Below are 12,474 nucleotides of genomic sequence, written 5' to 3' on the forward strand. Positions count from 1 at the left end.
CCAAGGAGGAGAATCACACATGATAATTGCACCTATAGTTATAATACACACACGGTGTGTAGCAATGTACTTTAGAAAAGTACATAAAAGTAAATAGAAATATAATAAAATAATACTACATACATTTACTATCGTTATCATTTTCAATGCAGGACTTTTATTTTTACAGTGTGGTACCAGTGCTTTTATTCACGTAACATACTTTCTCCAGTACTTTAACAACAAAATTCAAATACCTCTGTGCTGTTTTTTTATTTATTTATTTATGTTTATCGATTTAAAAACATACACAATCTCAGGGAGGATATAAGATAAATAAAGGGGGTTTATATAAAAATAAAAACATAAGGATGAAGCTTATATCTTGTTCACTAGGCACAAAAAAATCTAAACACAAGCGGAGCAAAGACATCACAGTCCAACATAAGAAGCCTCTGTGCTGTGAACGCCCATTGCCAAAAGACTCCATTACCCATGATTCCCACGCTCTGGTATTTCCGGGTAGGTAATGCTGACAGCCATATTTGATTCGATTATGCTGCTCTGGCTGCGACAAACAGTTTAGCCAGCTCCTCACAGAAAAACGGTGTTTTGTGTTGACTACGAGGTCGCCTCCGAGCTTCACCTGCGACGGCATCCAGCTGCATTCTCACTAACAACGGTTTATAACCTGTAGTCAACGATGAATCCCGAATAGTAAGTGGGAATTTTGATGACGTTTATGACAGGTCCGGCTGAGCTGTCAGCTTAGCCGGGGGAAGCTAAGCTAACGCTAGCTAGCCGGGCGGACCGGTGGGCTGTGTACAAAATGAACGTCAGCTGCTTTGTCTCCTGTGCTAAGTTAGCGAGCTGAGCGCTGGGGTGGGCTGTGCGCACTATCAAATGACAGCGCGGATGTTTATCACAAAACTCACGTTCGTCAACATTTTCCGGTCAATATAACACCGATTGTACCGACTCATCGTTTGTGTTCCGTCTACAAAGCGTGTTAGCTCACTTACGGGAACTTAAATGGAAGTAGCGTTAGCATGCTAACCGAGCAGCTACGTAGCGTTACTTGACACTGTTGAGGATTTTGTTGTTGAGATAGTTGCTCGGTCAGAAACGCAGTGACGGGTTAATGGTTCAGGACCGATTCCTGTCGGTAAACACGAAGCTAATGAACGTATCTTCACTGATCTGGAGTCGGTGCAACGGATATTTTCGTATCATTTATCCAACGCAAACAGGAAGTTACTACATTTGCTGCTGATGTGGAGTCAGTTAGGTAATGTCAGCCTGTGTGTTGCTCCACTACAGGGCTCAAACTAATAACTATTTACATTATGGATCAATCTGTTGATTGTTCTGATTAACGGATTAGTTGTGTACTCAATAAAATGTGCCGAAGGGTTGCGAAAAAGGACAAATGTGCAAAGAGACGTCCTCAAACTGTTTGTTTTGAGCGATCAACAGTTAAAAATCACCGAAATACTCAATTTACACTCATTAAAACCGAGAAAAGCGAGAAATCTTCTCATGTGAGGAGGTGAACCTGGTCGTGTTTGGTGTTTATGCGAGATAAATATCCAACATGTTGAATAATGTTCAGGAGTGGCTGGTTTCAATCAGTCAAACTTTATTTATATAGCAGCTTTCAGACAAACCAAAATGCTTTACAGGTGATTGGGGGAGAAAAACAGGTTCAGAGAGGAAAACACAGCAACTGTAATAAAATGAATAGCTGAAATAATAACAAGACAAAAACAAGCAATAGAAATAATGATAGTAATGAAATAAAATATCAACATAAAATTTAATTTAAAAAGTTTATAAAAAGTAACAAAAGAATAACAACAATAAAAATCAGTATAAAATAAAGTAAAAAGAATAAAAACTAAATAAATCAAAGTAAGTATAAACATTAAAACCATAACAATTATGAGACATTATATAAAAGCCGGACTGGTTAAGTATGAATATTTCCAGCTCCTCTTCAGGTACAACAGGTATGAGAATGACGGTTTGTTGTACATTTTCTTATTTACTGTATTGAATTCTACCATATCAGTGTTATTAACAAGTTATACACTTCAAGTTTATATTAAGTTTCATTTTACATGATGATAATAATAAAGTGTTCAACCAGAAAGACGAACCTTAAATTTGTAGTCTTTAAAGCGTCACTGTAGATGATGACGATGATAATAATTGTGTTATATACTGTAAGAACATGAAACTGTTGCAGCCCTAATCATGTTGGTAATTAATCTTCTGTTGATCGACTGTTTTAATCAACTGACTAAATGTAATCTTTGACATTGATCTTCTGTTTAGCTGTATGTTGTTAAATTGTACAGTTGTTGCTAGCAGGGTTGTGCCCAACAAGTATTGTACTGAGTACTGACAATTATGAATGGATGAGTGTATTAGTCATAAAATTATTCTATTCAGTGTTGAGATGAATAATCGACTGACGGGAAATGTCAGTAAATTTGAACAGGTGATTAATCATTTAAGATATTCATCAGTTAAAAATGTTCTCAGGTTCTTTGTGAGCCGTCTTCTGTTTTATATTATTAAAATGTGAATATGTTTGGATTTTGAAAAAAAGACATTTTAAGATGTGACGGATATTTTTCTCCTCTTTTTTTAAAATCAAACTTTATTTTTTGTTTTTGTGACGTAACAACAGGTATAAGAGACGTGACGATCACACATACGACACACAAAACTATCACAACCAGACAAAGCACAGCAGCGTCCTCTCTGGCAGTTATAGTAACTGTGAGTCAGAGTCATTAATCATAACAATAATGACAAGAAGAATTAATAACGGCCATGATGCCAATAAAACAGAGTCGGTAATAAAATGAAAATAAAAAGAGGGCGGAATTAAATTGATTGACAGAAAGAAAAATCAATCGGTAAATGAACAGAAAACACACGTTGAGTGTTTGTTGGACAAAAGAAGACATTTGAAGACGTCACTTTGAGCTCTGGGAAAATGTGAGGAGCAATTTTCACTTTATATCGTACAGCACAGTTTCCCAGAGCCCAAAATGACGTCTTACAAATGTTTATTTTGTCCAACCAACAGTCCAAAACCAAAGAAGTCTTCAGTCAGTGTCACAGATGATGAAGAAAAGCAGCAAATCCTCACGTTTAGGAAGCTGCAGCCAGGAAATGTTGGACAGGTTTGCTTGAAAAAATGACTGAGATGACTAATCGATTATCAAAATAGTTGTCGATCGAATAATCGTGGCAGCTCTATTTGAGACCACGTGACAGTCTGTGTTGAAGATCTCAGCTTCAGTAAATGAGTCTTTGTGTTCTGGACCGTCACTTTGAGCTCTGGGAAACTTTTATGAGCATTTTTTAACGATTGTTTTGATATTTTGTCGACTAAATGATTGATCGATGAAGCTGACGTGTGTAATGTTTGGTGCCCTGCAGGTGTTTTAATAATAATTCTGTGTTTCTGATTTCTCCTCCTCTTTCTTCACAGTGACTATTTATTCAAACTGCTCCTGATCGGTGATTCTGGTGTCGGAAAGTCTTGTCTCCTCCTCCGGTTTGCAGTAAGTGTCTGTGTTTCAGCTGTTATTACATAACAGGTGTTTTCTCCCTGTCAGCACTGTGATGGTTGATAACCCTGCATGTGTCATACTTACCACCCAGACTCACCTGTGTGTGTGTGTGTGTGTGTGTTTGTTTTAGGATGACACGTACACAGAGAGCTACATTAGTACCATCGGTGTGGACTTCAAGATCAGGACCATCGAGCTGGACGGAAAGACCATAAAGCTTCAGATTGTAAGGAGCACGGCGGCTGTAAACTGATAAGCAGTGATAAACTGTGGACTGCTTTGTGTCGGGTCGAGCTGACGTGTTCTGCTTTGTCTTCTCAGTGGGACACGGCTGGTCAGGAGCGGTTCCGCACCATCACGTCCAGTTACTACAGAGGAGCGCACGGCATTATAGTAGTTTATGATGTGACAGATCAGGTGAGTGCAGCTCAGCTGGTTTTAATGTTGGGATCTCACCAGGTCCTTAAAGAACTGCAACACCCAGTCATCATCCAGTCACACAGTAATGATGATTTAATTCGTTTAATAAGATAAGATAACAGTGTTTGTGAACAAAGAAGATAAAAGTTCACCTCTAATAAAAATAAAACGCTGTAAACAGTCACAAATAAGAAGAGGAGAGTGAACAGTAAACAGAAAAAACTACTTCAAGAAGTGAAATAAGAAAGCAAACACTAAACGATACCTGACCCAGTGAACATACATTTGTTTTATGTCATTAATCAACAAAAATTTCACTGAAAGAAAGATCAAGAACAGCCTGATGGAGAAACAGTCGTATTTTCTTAACACCAAAAAGTATCTTGTTAAACGTGACAAAGTCCTGCTCATCGAATGAATCAAACTGAAATTCAAAACACTGACATGAGAAAATGTATTTAATAAATATAACCAGTAACTTAATTACAAACCGACATCACATCTGGGGAAACCCCCCGACATTAGAAACATCATCTCTCAAATAGTTCTTCAAGTGTTTTGTTAGAAGTTACATCAAAGTGTGCCATGTTTTATAACGTCGAGGCAGCTGCTGGTTCACTTCACTTCAGTACAGATTGGTGTGTGTTTCTGCAATTAAAGAGAAAAGTGTGATTTTTCTCTCCATCAGACGTCGTAGGTTCTGGATGTCATTGAGATAAGTGTCTGACTGAATAGTTTCTTTTGTCAGACGTCGGTATCAGAGTTAATGTCCTCGTCTCTCTGCTTCCCGTCCTCAGGAGTCCTTCAATAACGTCAAACAGTGGCTACAGGAGATCGACCGCTACGCCAGCGAGAACGTCAACAAGCTGCTAGTAGGCAACAAGTGTGACCTCACAACGAAGAAGGTTGTGGATTACACCACAGCGAAGGTAAGAGGACATCATGGCACTGCGCTGTGTCACAGGAATATTGGATCTTTGTGTCTGGCGTCCTGCAGCTGTTTGACAGATTGTCTGTAGCTAACAGGATAATGAAATAAAGCATTAGCTGACTGAGCAGCAGAGTATCTCTGCGGTCTTCCTGTCAGAGCCTCCAACATCTGATGAGCTCAGTTGTTACTGTGAGATATCAGTGTGGAAAATATAAGCAGCAGCGTGTGGAGGTCCAGGAGCTGCTGACTGAGCTGCGTCACATCGAGGAAATCAAAGCGGCATAAACCGGTTTTATATTTATATTCACAAGTATTGAATTGTTTGTCTCAGTCAGTCACATGCAAACTGTTTCAGCCCGTTTCCACTGACACACTCGCAGCATGAGTTAGAGGTGGCACCTCGACCGCGACCTAATGAACCAGTTAGATTTATAAATGGTGGCACCAGGTGCAGCAGATGTGTCAGGCTCCAGCTGCCAGCTCTGCAACAACCTACATGTTTTATAACCAGATCCGGAGTCGGCACCCGTCACTCACCAAATGAGGGTAAAAATCTACGTCTGTGGATAAAATAAATGAGGTCGGCTGCCGTCGGCCGGTTGTTGAAGTAGACCGACATCACTACAACACATGAGGCCCGGTCCACATGTAAGAGGGTCGTTTTTTGAAAACTCCTTCCAGAGTGAAGAGACTCAGAAACTAAGATATTTGGAAACGATGACGCAGGCAAATTGTTGGTTTCCTGATTCAGTGTAATTAGTGTCTGTGGCGTCAAATTAGAAATTATGTGTAATTTGTTAAAAAGGAAATTAGTTATTATGATAATCAGTTGATCAGTTTAGTGATTTTTCAAGTCATAATGTCAAAACATTTTCTGGTTCCAGCTTCTTTAATGTGAAGATTTACTGCTTTTCTTTCTGTGTTTGTTTTTTTATACTGGTACTGACTGAAGTGCTTATGATACAACAGGCAAACATTCAGGAAGATATAATAAATAAAGCGAATAAATAGGACAGTGATAATGCATGTGCAATTTTTTTGACATTTTCTCGACTATGAAAATGAAAACTAGAACGGCACCCAGTAGAGCGCATACCTCCGCCAAGGCCCAACAAGATCCTTTAATTTCATCGAGCCTGATCCAATGTCAAGCTCAATGGCCCTGAATCACTCACCACCAATAACTGCCTCACCAGGCTCCAGACTAATTGTCACATGCCTAAGTTTTTCATTAAGTGCATCCAATCATACATTTTAATTTAATAAATACATCTTTTTCTTCATCCAAGTCAAACGCAACAGGAAACTGTGTTAAAACCCAGTTGTTAAAGAAATAAACTGCTGATTTTCAGCCACACCAGCAGGACAAATCACATTTATGAAACTATTGAAAAACACCCTGTCACGCAAAGTTAAAGAAAGTGAGAAACACTTCCTGGATCCGTCCCTTTATCAGAATCCACACCAGAAGTTCATGGGGTCCAGAAGTTCTGGGCTGAGACACATCCTCCATTCAAGCTTTATGGAGATCCGTTCAGTGATTTCAGTGTAATCCTGCTGACAGACCAACAGGTCAACAGTGGCAGCCCTACACTGGGCCTCTTTTGTTAAGTTGGCTTCAGAATATTTAACCCTGGAGTTCGACTCAAAGTAAATTCTGGACCTTGAGAACAGCAGTTGGTAAAACCATCTCACCACGAGGTCCGTTTAGCAGCAGGTCTGGAGCGTTCATCCTCATCACACAGTCTTCCTCAGCAGATAAAGACTGCTCAGTTGTCGAGGTTTTTCTTTCATTTAACTCTTCTTCTTCTTCTTCTTCTTCCAGGAATTTGCCGACAACCTGGGGATCCCCTTCCTGGAGACCAGCGCTAAGAGTGCCACCAACGTGGAGCAAGCCTTCATGACCATGGCGGCCGAGATCAAGAAGAGGATGGGCCCCGGGGCCACGGCCGGCGCCTCGGAGAAGTCCAACATCAAGATCCAGAGCAAGCCAGTGAACACCTCGTCCGGAGGCTGCTGCTGAGACCCGAAAACTGCCACGACCTGAATCCACCCCCGAGCCCACGACCAGTCTCAATGTTACCATGCTCCACAGGGAAAGAACCAGAGAGAGAGAGAGAGAGAGAAAGGGAGGGAAAGACACGAAGACTTTGAGTGGACCGGTTTGTAATTGTGTGTGCAGCTACAACACCAGATTTCCACCACACCATTTCAAAGTCAGCAATAGGACGGTAAGCCCATCCAAACCCACAGAACACACCGGGCGGTTCTTTTCTTTACTTTACCAAAACACACTCATACTGGAAAAAAAAAACGACATGTAAACAATTTTTAACAGTGTGTGAAGTTAACCAATGAGAGAGAACACATGTATACAGCTTTTCTTTCTTTTTTTGTTTCTTTATTGTTTGCCCTCCTTTGTTCAATGAGTCACTTTTCTAAAACTGAAAAAAAAAACAAAAAAAAAACACAAAGTTGTCTTTATTCAGCTGTGGAGAACAGCATGACTTTGGCCCCCAATCTCCTCCAACATATGATTAGTAAGCACTTCAAATGAAGCACATGCTTAATCCAGCATCATGCATGTTAGACCTGATCACATGCTCCCCTCGGCCGCATGTGATCAGAAGCGAGTGGCTCAAACTTCACCCAGGAAACGCTCCGATAACGTCACCCGCTCCACCCTCGCAGAGTCGCCCCCTGAAAAACCACGTGCCTTTGTGGCAGGAGATTTACATGACATTTATGCCTTCGGTGCTCCTGCGTTGTCGGCATATTTCCCCTCATATGCCCGCAGTCGTGACTTCTCAAAGAATCCACTTTGTATGATAGCGGTTAACATTCCTGTATATATCTATATTCGGCTCTGTGTGCTCTGCTGGTGTCCACGATACAATAAGCATGTGCTACATTGGGAGACGTGACGTCAGCCGTGTGTGTTTCTCTGCTAATGTTTCTCAACCAACAGCACAACCACAACAGGAGAAATGAAAACCACCATCCCAGCTCGAGAATAATCTATAAACTGTATATATTTATACATAAATGTAAGAAGTGATTTGCAAAATTGTGTAGAGAAGCAGGTGAAGCGAATGACATGATAAGTAGCTGGAATTAGTAATCTCGGCACGTGATTTGTGGCTGCGGACATGACATGACATTTTTGTGGCACAATGTCTACTATTAAAACAATGAAGGAGATCTTTGATAACCGCTCGTCCTCACGGTGTGTTTTATTTCCCATCTGCACGCTTCCTTCACACTTGTTGTCGGGCCTCAGTTGCAGCTTTGGTTGAGCCGGTCCGTCAGTGACCATAAGCTGAGAGGAATGATGATCTTTGGCCCACATCTCTCAGGCTGCACTGAAGGCTTCTGTTCAATACAGCAGCTTTACAATGTGAAAGTACTGACATTACTTCAGGGTTTAAAAACACAAATCACTATGAAGTCACATTTCACAATATCGCATATAATAATGCAGTAGTTCCAGTTAAAACGCCGACAGTGGTCTTAAAATATCACAATATTTTAGTAAGAGTTTACTCATTATCAGGGCCGATATTCAGCACATTTCTGACTCAGTATCGGTGATATTTCTGTCACATTGTTGATTAAAATAAACGTATTTAAAAAGTTATACTGATGCAACATCCTCTCACACAATGTCCCGCCCACAACACTCTCTGATTGGTCACAATTAACAGCCTATAAACACTGAATAATCTGATCAAATACATGTAGTAGAGAGAAAAGTAGCAGGAAGGATAAAGGAAATACCCAAGTAAAGTACCTGAACATTGAACAGTACTTGAGTAAATTGTACTTCATCACTGGTTGTTGAATGTCCCAGAGGTCAGTTTTCAGTCTCAGTATCAGTCGACCACTGATTTTTAGGTTTTATCCAGAAACACAATATTTATCTTGATATTTTGAAATCTCCTCCAGGCACTTTATAAATGTTCAGCTGGGCAACAAAATCAAATATCACATTATTTTTGACCGAATACCTCAATATGGATGAACAATATTGGAGGGTTGACTATTGGTACTTTCACAAAATATAAACACAATGAGATTTCTGATCAATAATCATCAAGTGGGTAAAGACAAGTATAACAAGTAGAACAGTCAATAGAAACACTTCAGTGTAACGCAGCCTTTAAAACCAGGTGAAGAAAACACATTTCTTAACACGACATAATCCAAAATCCAAGAACATATATGGTCTAAAATTAAAACTATCAAAACATCTGACCTCTGAGAACAAGATTCAAACTCCTGAAAGGAGCTCCACATCCTCTCAGAGTCACGTCACGTTTATTTATTCAGCATAATGTCTCAAATCACACTCATCACCCAGAGCTGTGGGCCTGGTCTATTAACAGATTGAGCGATGTTTTAATTATTTTACAAGAACTGACAGTTTTCTGATCTGTTTCTGAGGTTTGCCAACATGAGCCCTCACAACCTACCAACCCCACAGCACCACCACGATGTGGAAGTAAAATATCTTTCAGTTGGTCTTAAAGTCACAGCTCACAGTCAAGCAAACAAACAAACAAACAAACAAAGCTGATTTCTTCTTCTCGGGACATTTTCAGAAGCAAAATGGAGGATTTGAGCTGATCGGGAACGTCAGGCAGGGTCGTTAGCACACGCTCACCTCTCCTCTGGGTTGGGTTGCCAGGTACGACAACACACATCCCAGAAACATGATTCGAGTGTTGTTGATTGTGTCTCATTTGTACAAGGTAATATTTAAAACGGCAGCTGAAAGAAAAGGTTTAAAAAGGTCAAATAAGTCCATGAACTGGACATGAAGGGTTACAGTGTTGATGTGTGAGAGGTAACAGAGCGAAGAAGCTTTATTTCACCGTGTTCCTTTAAGGGCTGTAATCACCTCATCACTCTCACACATTAACACAAAGTCTTCAAGTTTTCAAGTCAAGGTCTTGAATAAAAGTATCAGTAAAACAATACAGAAGTATTTAATTACGAGTACGAAGTACTGGAAGTATTGGCAACAAACTGTTCTTGAAGTATCAAAAGTAAAAACACTCAGAAAAGCAGAGTGTCCGTCAGTGTTGTACTGTTAATATAAAGTATTATATCATGATTGTTATTGATTTGTAAGCAGTAACTATAGCTCTTAAATTAAGTACTTAGTTACTGTCCACCACTGGTGCAGTCCGGTCTGATCCACGTGAGACAGAACCAGCACTGAGCTCTGCTGATGGTGTGACGTGAAGTGACATGTTTCCACCAGCAGAGGGCGGCGTAGGCTTCCTGCTGACAGCAGCAACAACAGGATCAGCTGATGCTCACAGTCCCTTTAATGGTCCTGAGAACCTGCTGACAGCTCTAATGGTGAAGTCCAGTCTGGAGCTGAGCGTCTCCACAGAGCAAAGACAGGACTGAGTTGTGTGGTTCAGATCTGTGGAAGAAGTCAGTAAGTATTCACATCTGAAGTACACAGAGTAGTACAGAGTACAAATACTCCGTCAGTCAAAGTTTTACTCAAGTACAAGTAAAAAAAGTGTCAGAATCAAAATATACTTCAAGTACACAAAGTAAAAGTATTAATTACAGAAAAAATAACAAGTAGTGCATGATCATTTATTAGCGGGTTACATTTTGTATTATTAAAGGAACAGTTCACCCAAAAAATCAAAACACTAGGTCAGGTGAAGTCTCGTCGTCCACAGAACATTTCTGGAGCTTCACAGTAAAACAGAGTTGCAGCGTTCTGCTGAACAACTGAAGCAGCTGGAGACTTGATTGAACTTGAAGTCCAGAAATGTTTTGTGGACTACGAGACTTCACCTGACTTCACATCATCATGGAGGGAGGAGATGATGACTCCATGAATCAGCTTAGAAATCCTCAAAAAAAGTTTTCTTCTATAAAGTGAACGTAGTGAAGTAAAAGTACAGTGTTTACCTCTCAGATGTCAGAGTAGAAGTCAACAATAACATTAAATGGAAACGACCTCCATCGCTGATGAGAATCTGTCTGACGTGACTCAGATGTTCACAGACGAGGTCACGTTTTAAAGTTTTATTCACGTTGCGTTTAGTTTAATTCGCCGAGAGGTCATAAAATGAAACGCACCGTTACCTTCAGTGAACTTGTGGATTTCTCTGGTTTGAACATTGTTGGAAACATTTGGAAAAATGTAAGAACACAACTCAACAACATGTAGAAGACAAAGTGTCGTCATTACAAGTTATATCTGTAAGAATACTTCTTTGGTGAAGCTGGTTCAGTGGGCGTCCGTGTGAACTCCTCCCTCACTGAGCAGCACTCTGATGAAATTAAGCAGCATCGTTAAAACTCAAACAGAAGAGGGGGAGGATGAGGTCAGGCCCCCCCCTCTGAGGCTGAACCCCCCAATCTGCTTTCAGCTGCAAAACAAAACACACAGCGAGCGAGCGAGTGAGCTTCACACCGACTGAGGAGAGAGAGAGATGTTGTGGTCTGAGCTTCTGAAGGAATGAGAGGGAGCAGTGGTGGAGTGGGGGAGGAGGAGGTGGAGGAGGAGGTGGAGGAGGTGGGGGTGGTGTGTCTGAGTTGCTGGGTCTGTTTGCTGGTTTGTGGCCGGTTGCTGGGTGATGGTCGGGGGTGCTGGTGGTGGAGGGGGGGGGCATCTGTGACAGCTGCAGAGGCCGAAGCCAGTCACCCTGCTGCTGCTGCTGCTGCAGGAGGAGGAGGAGGAGGAGGAGGAGGTGGAGGAGGAGGAGGAGGTGCAGGAGGAGGAGGAGGTGCAGGAGGAGGAGGAGGAGGTGGAGGAGGAGGAGGAGGTTACTATGAGTCCATGAGTGAAGTTCAGTCTCACAGTCAGTCTGCTGCTCACCAGCTGATCTGACTGACGGCTCGCTGTAAAGACACAGAGCTGCAGTGTCACACACACACACACACACACACACACACACACACACACACACACACACACACACACTGAAGGCCTCATTAACAGCAGCAGCGCACGGCTGAGCCTGACTCATCTGCTTACAACACTACACTGTAAAAACACTACACTGTAAAATCCCAAAAGTTACAAAGTAGTAACAAAGTAACCTCTGAGCTCTCCTCCCGTCAGTAAACGGATCCGGATCAGAACAGAATCTGATGCGGCTCCAGGTGTTTACTCCTCCAGAAGGTCTGGATCTGCACAAACCCACAAAACATGTGGAAGACGTTCTTTATTTCAGACGTGGTAGAAATTAAATATTTTAAGAAGCAGGTCATTTTCTTCAACACTTAAAGGAAAACTTCATCCTTCAGTTTATCACAAACATCTCAGCTCCTTCTTTTGTTCCTTTGTTGAAAACGTGAAAAAAAAACCAGGATGAAAAAAAAAAGGTGTATGAAACAGAGTCAATGTTTTTTCAGTATCATTTCTTTCCCATTGAAACCACTGGATTTTTTTTTTCAATGAGATTTTTAGTTTTTCCATCTGTGGAACCAAATGAAATTCAACTTTTTTTCCACGTACACATAAAAAATGTATCCCAAAAAAATGTACTTAGTTCATAACTGAAAAAAAAAATAGTA

At 41.0% G+C, this 12,474-nt stretch overlaps 1 protein-coding gene across 1 annotated transcript; it reads left to right on the forward strand.

Moving 5' to 3' along the window:
• The first annotated feature begins 535 nt into the window (after positions 1–535).
• On the forward strand, positions 536–8,131 carry rab1aa (RAB1A, member RAS oncogene family a). Its single transcript, XM_073493390.1, has 6 exons — positions 536–696; positions 3,488–3,560; positions 3,700–3,795; positions 3,891–3,986; positions 4,787–4,918; positions 6,746–8,131. Exons 1-6 carry the CDS (start codon positions 683–685, stop codon positions 6,941–6,943), a joined length of 609 nt encoding a protein of 202 aa, XP_073349491.1. The 5' UTR covers positions 536–682; the 3' UTR covers positions 6,944–8,131.
• Positions 8,132–12,474: the final 4,343 nt, after the last annotated feature.

This window comes from Pagrus major, chromosome 1, assembly GCF_040436345.1.
Source record: "Pagrus major chromosome 1, Pma_NU_1.0".
In the NCBI taxonomy this organism is placed as follows: Eukaryota; Metazoa; Chordata; class Actinopteri; order Spariformes; family Sparidae; genus Pagrus; species Pagrus major.

What these genes read in the sequence shown, in the direction of transcription:
- rab1aa (XM_073493390.1), top strand. An exon ending in AGACCATAAAGCTTCAGATT is followed by an intron (nt 3,796 to 3,890) that starts GTAAGGAGCACG and finishes TTGTCTTCTCAG; the next exon opens with TGGGACACGGCTGGTCAGGA. An exon ending in TTTATGATGTGACAGATCAG is followed by an intron (nt 3,987 to 4,786) that starts GTGAGTGCAGCT and finishes TCCCGTCCTCAG; the next exon opens with GAGTCCTTCAATAACGTCAA.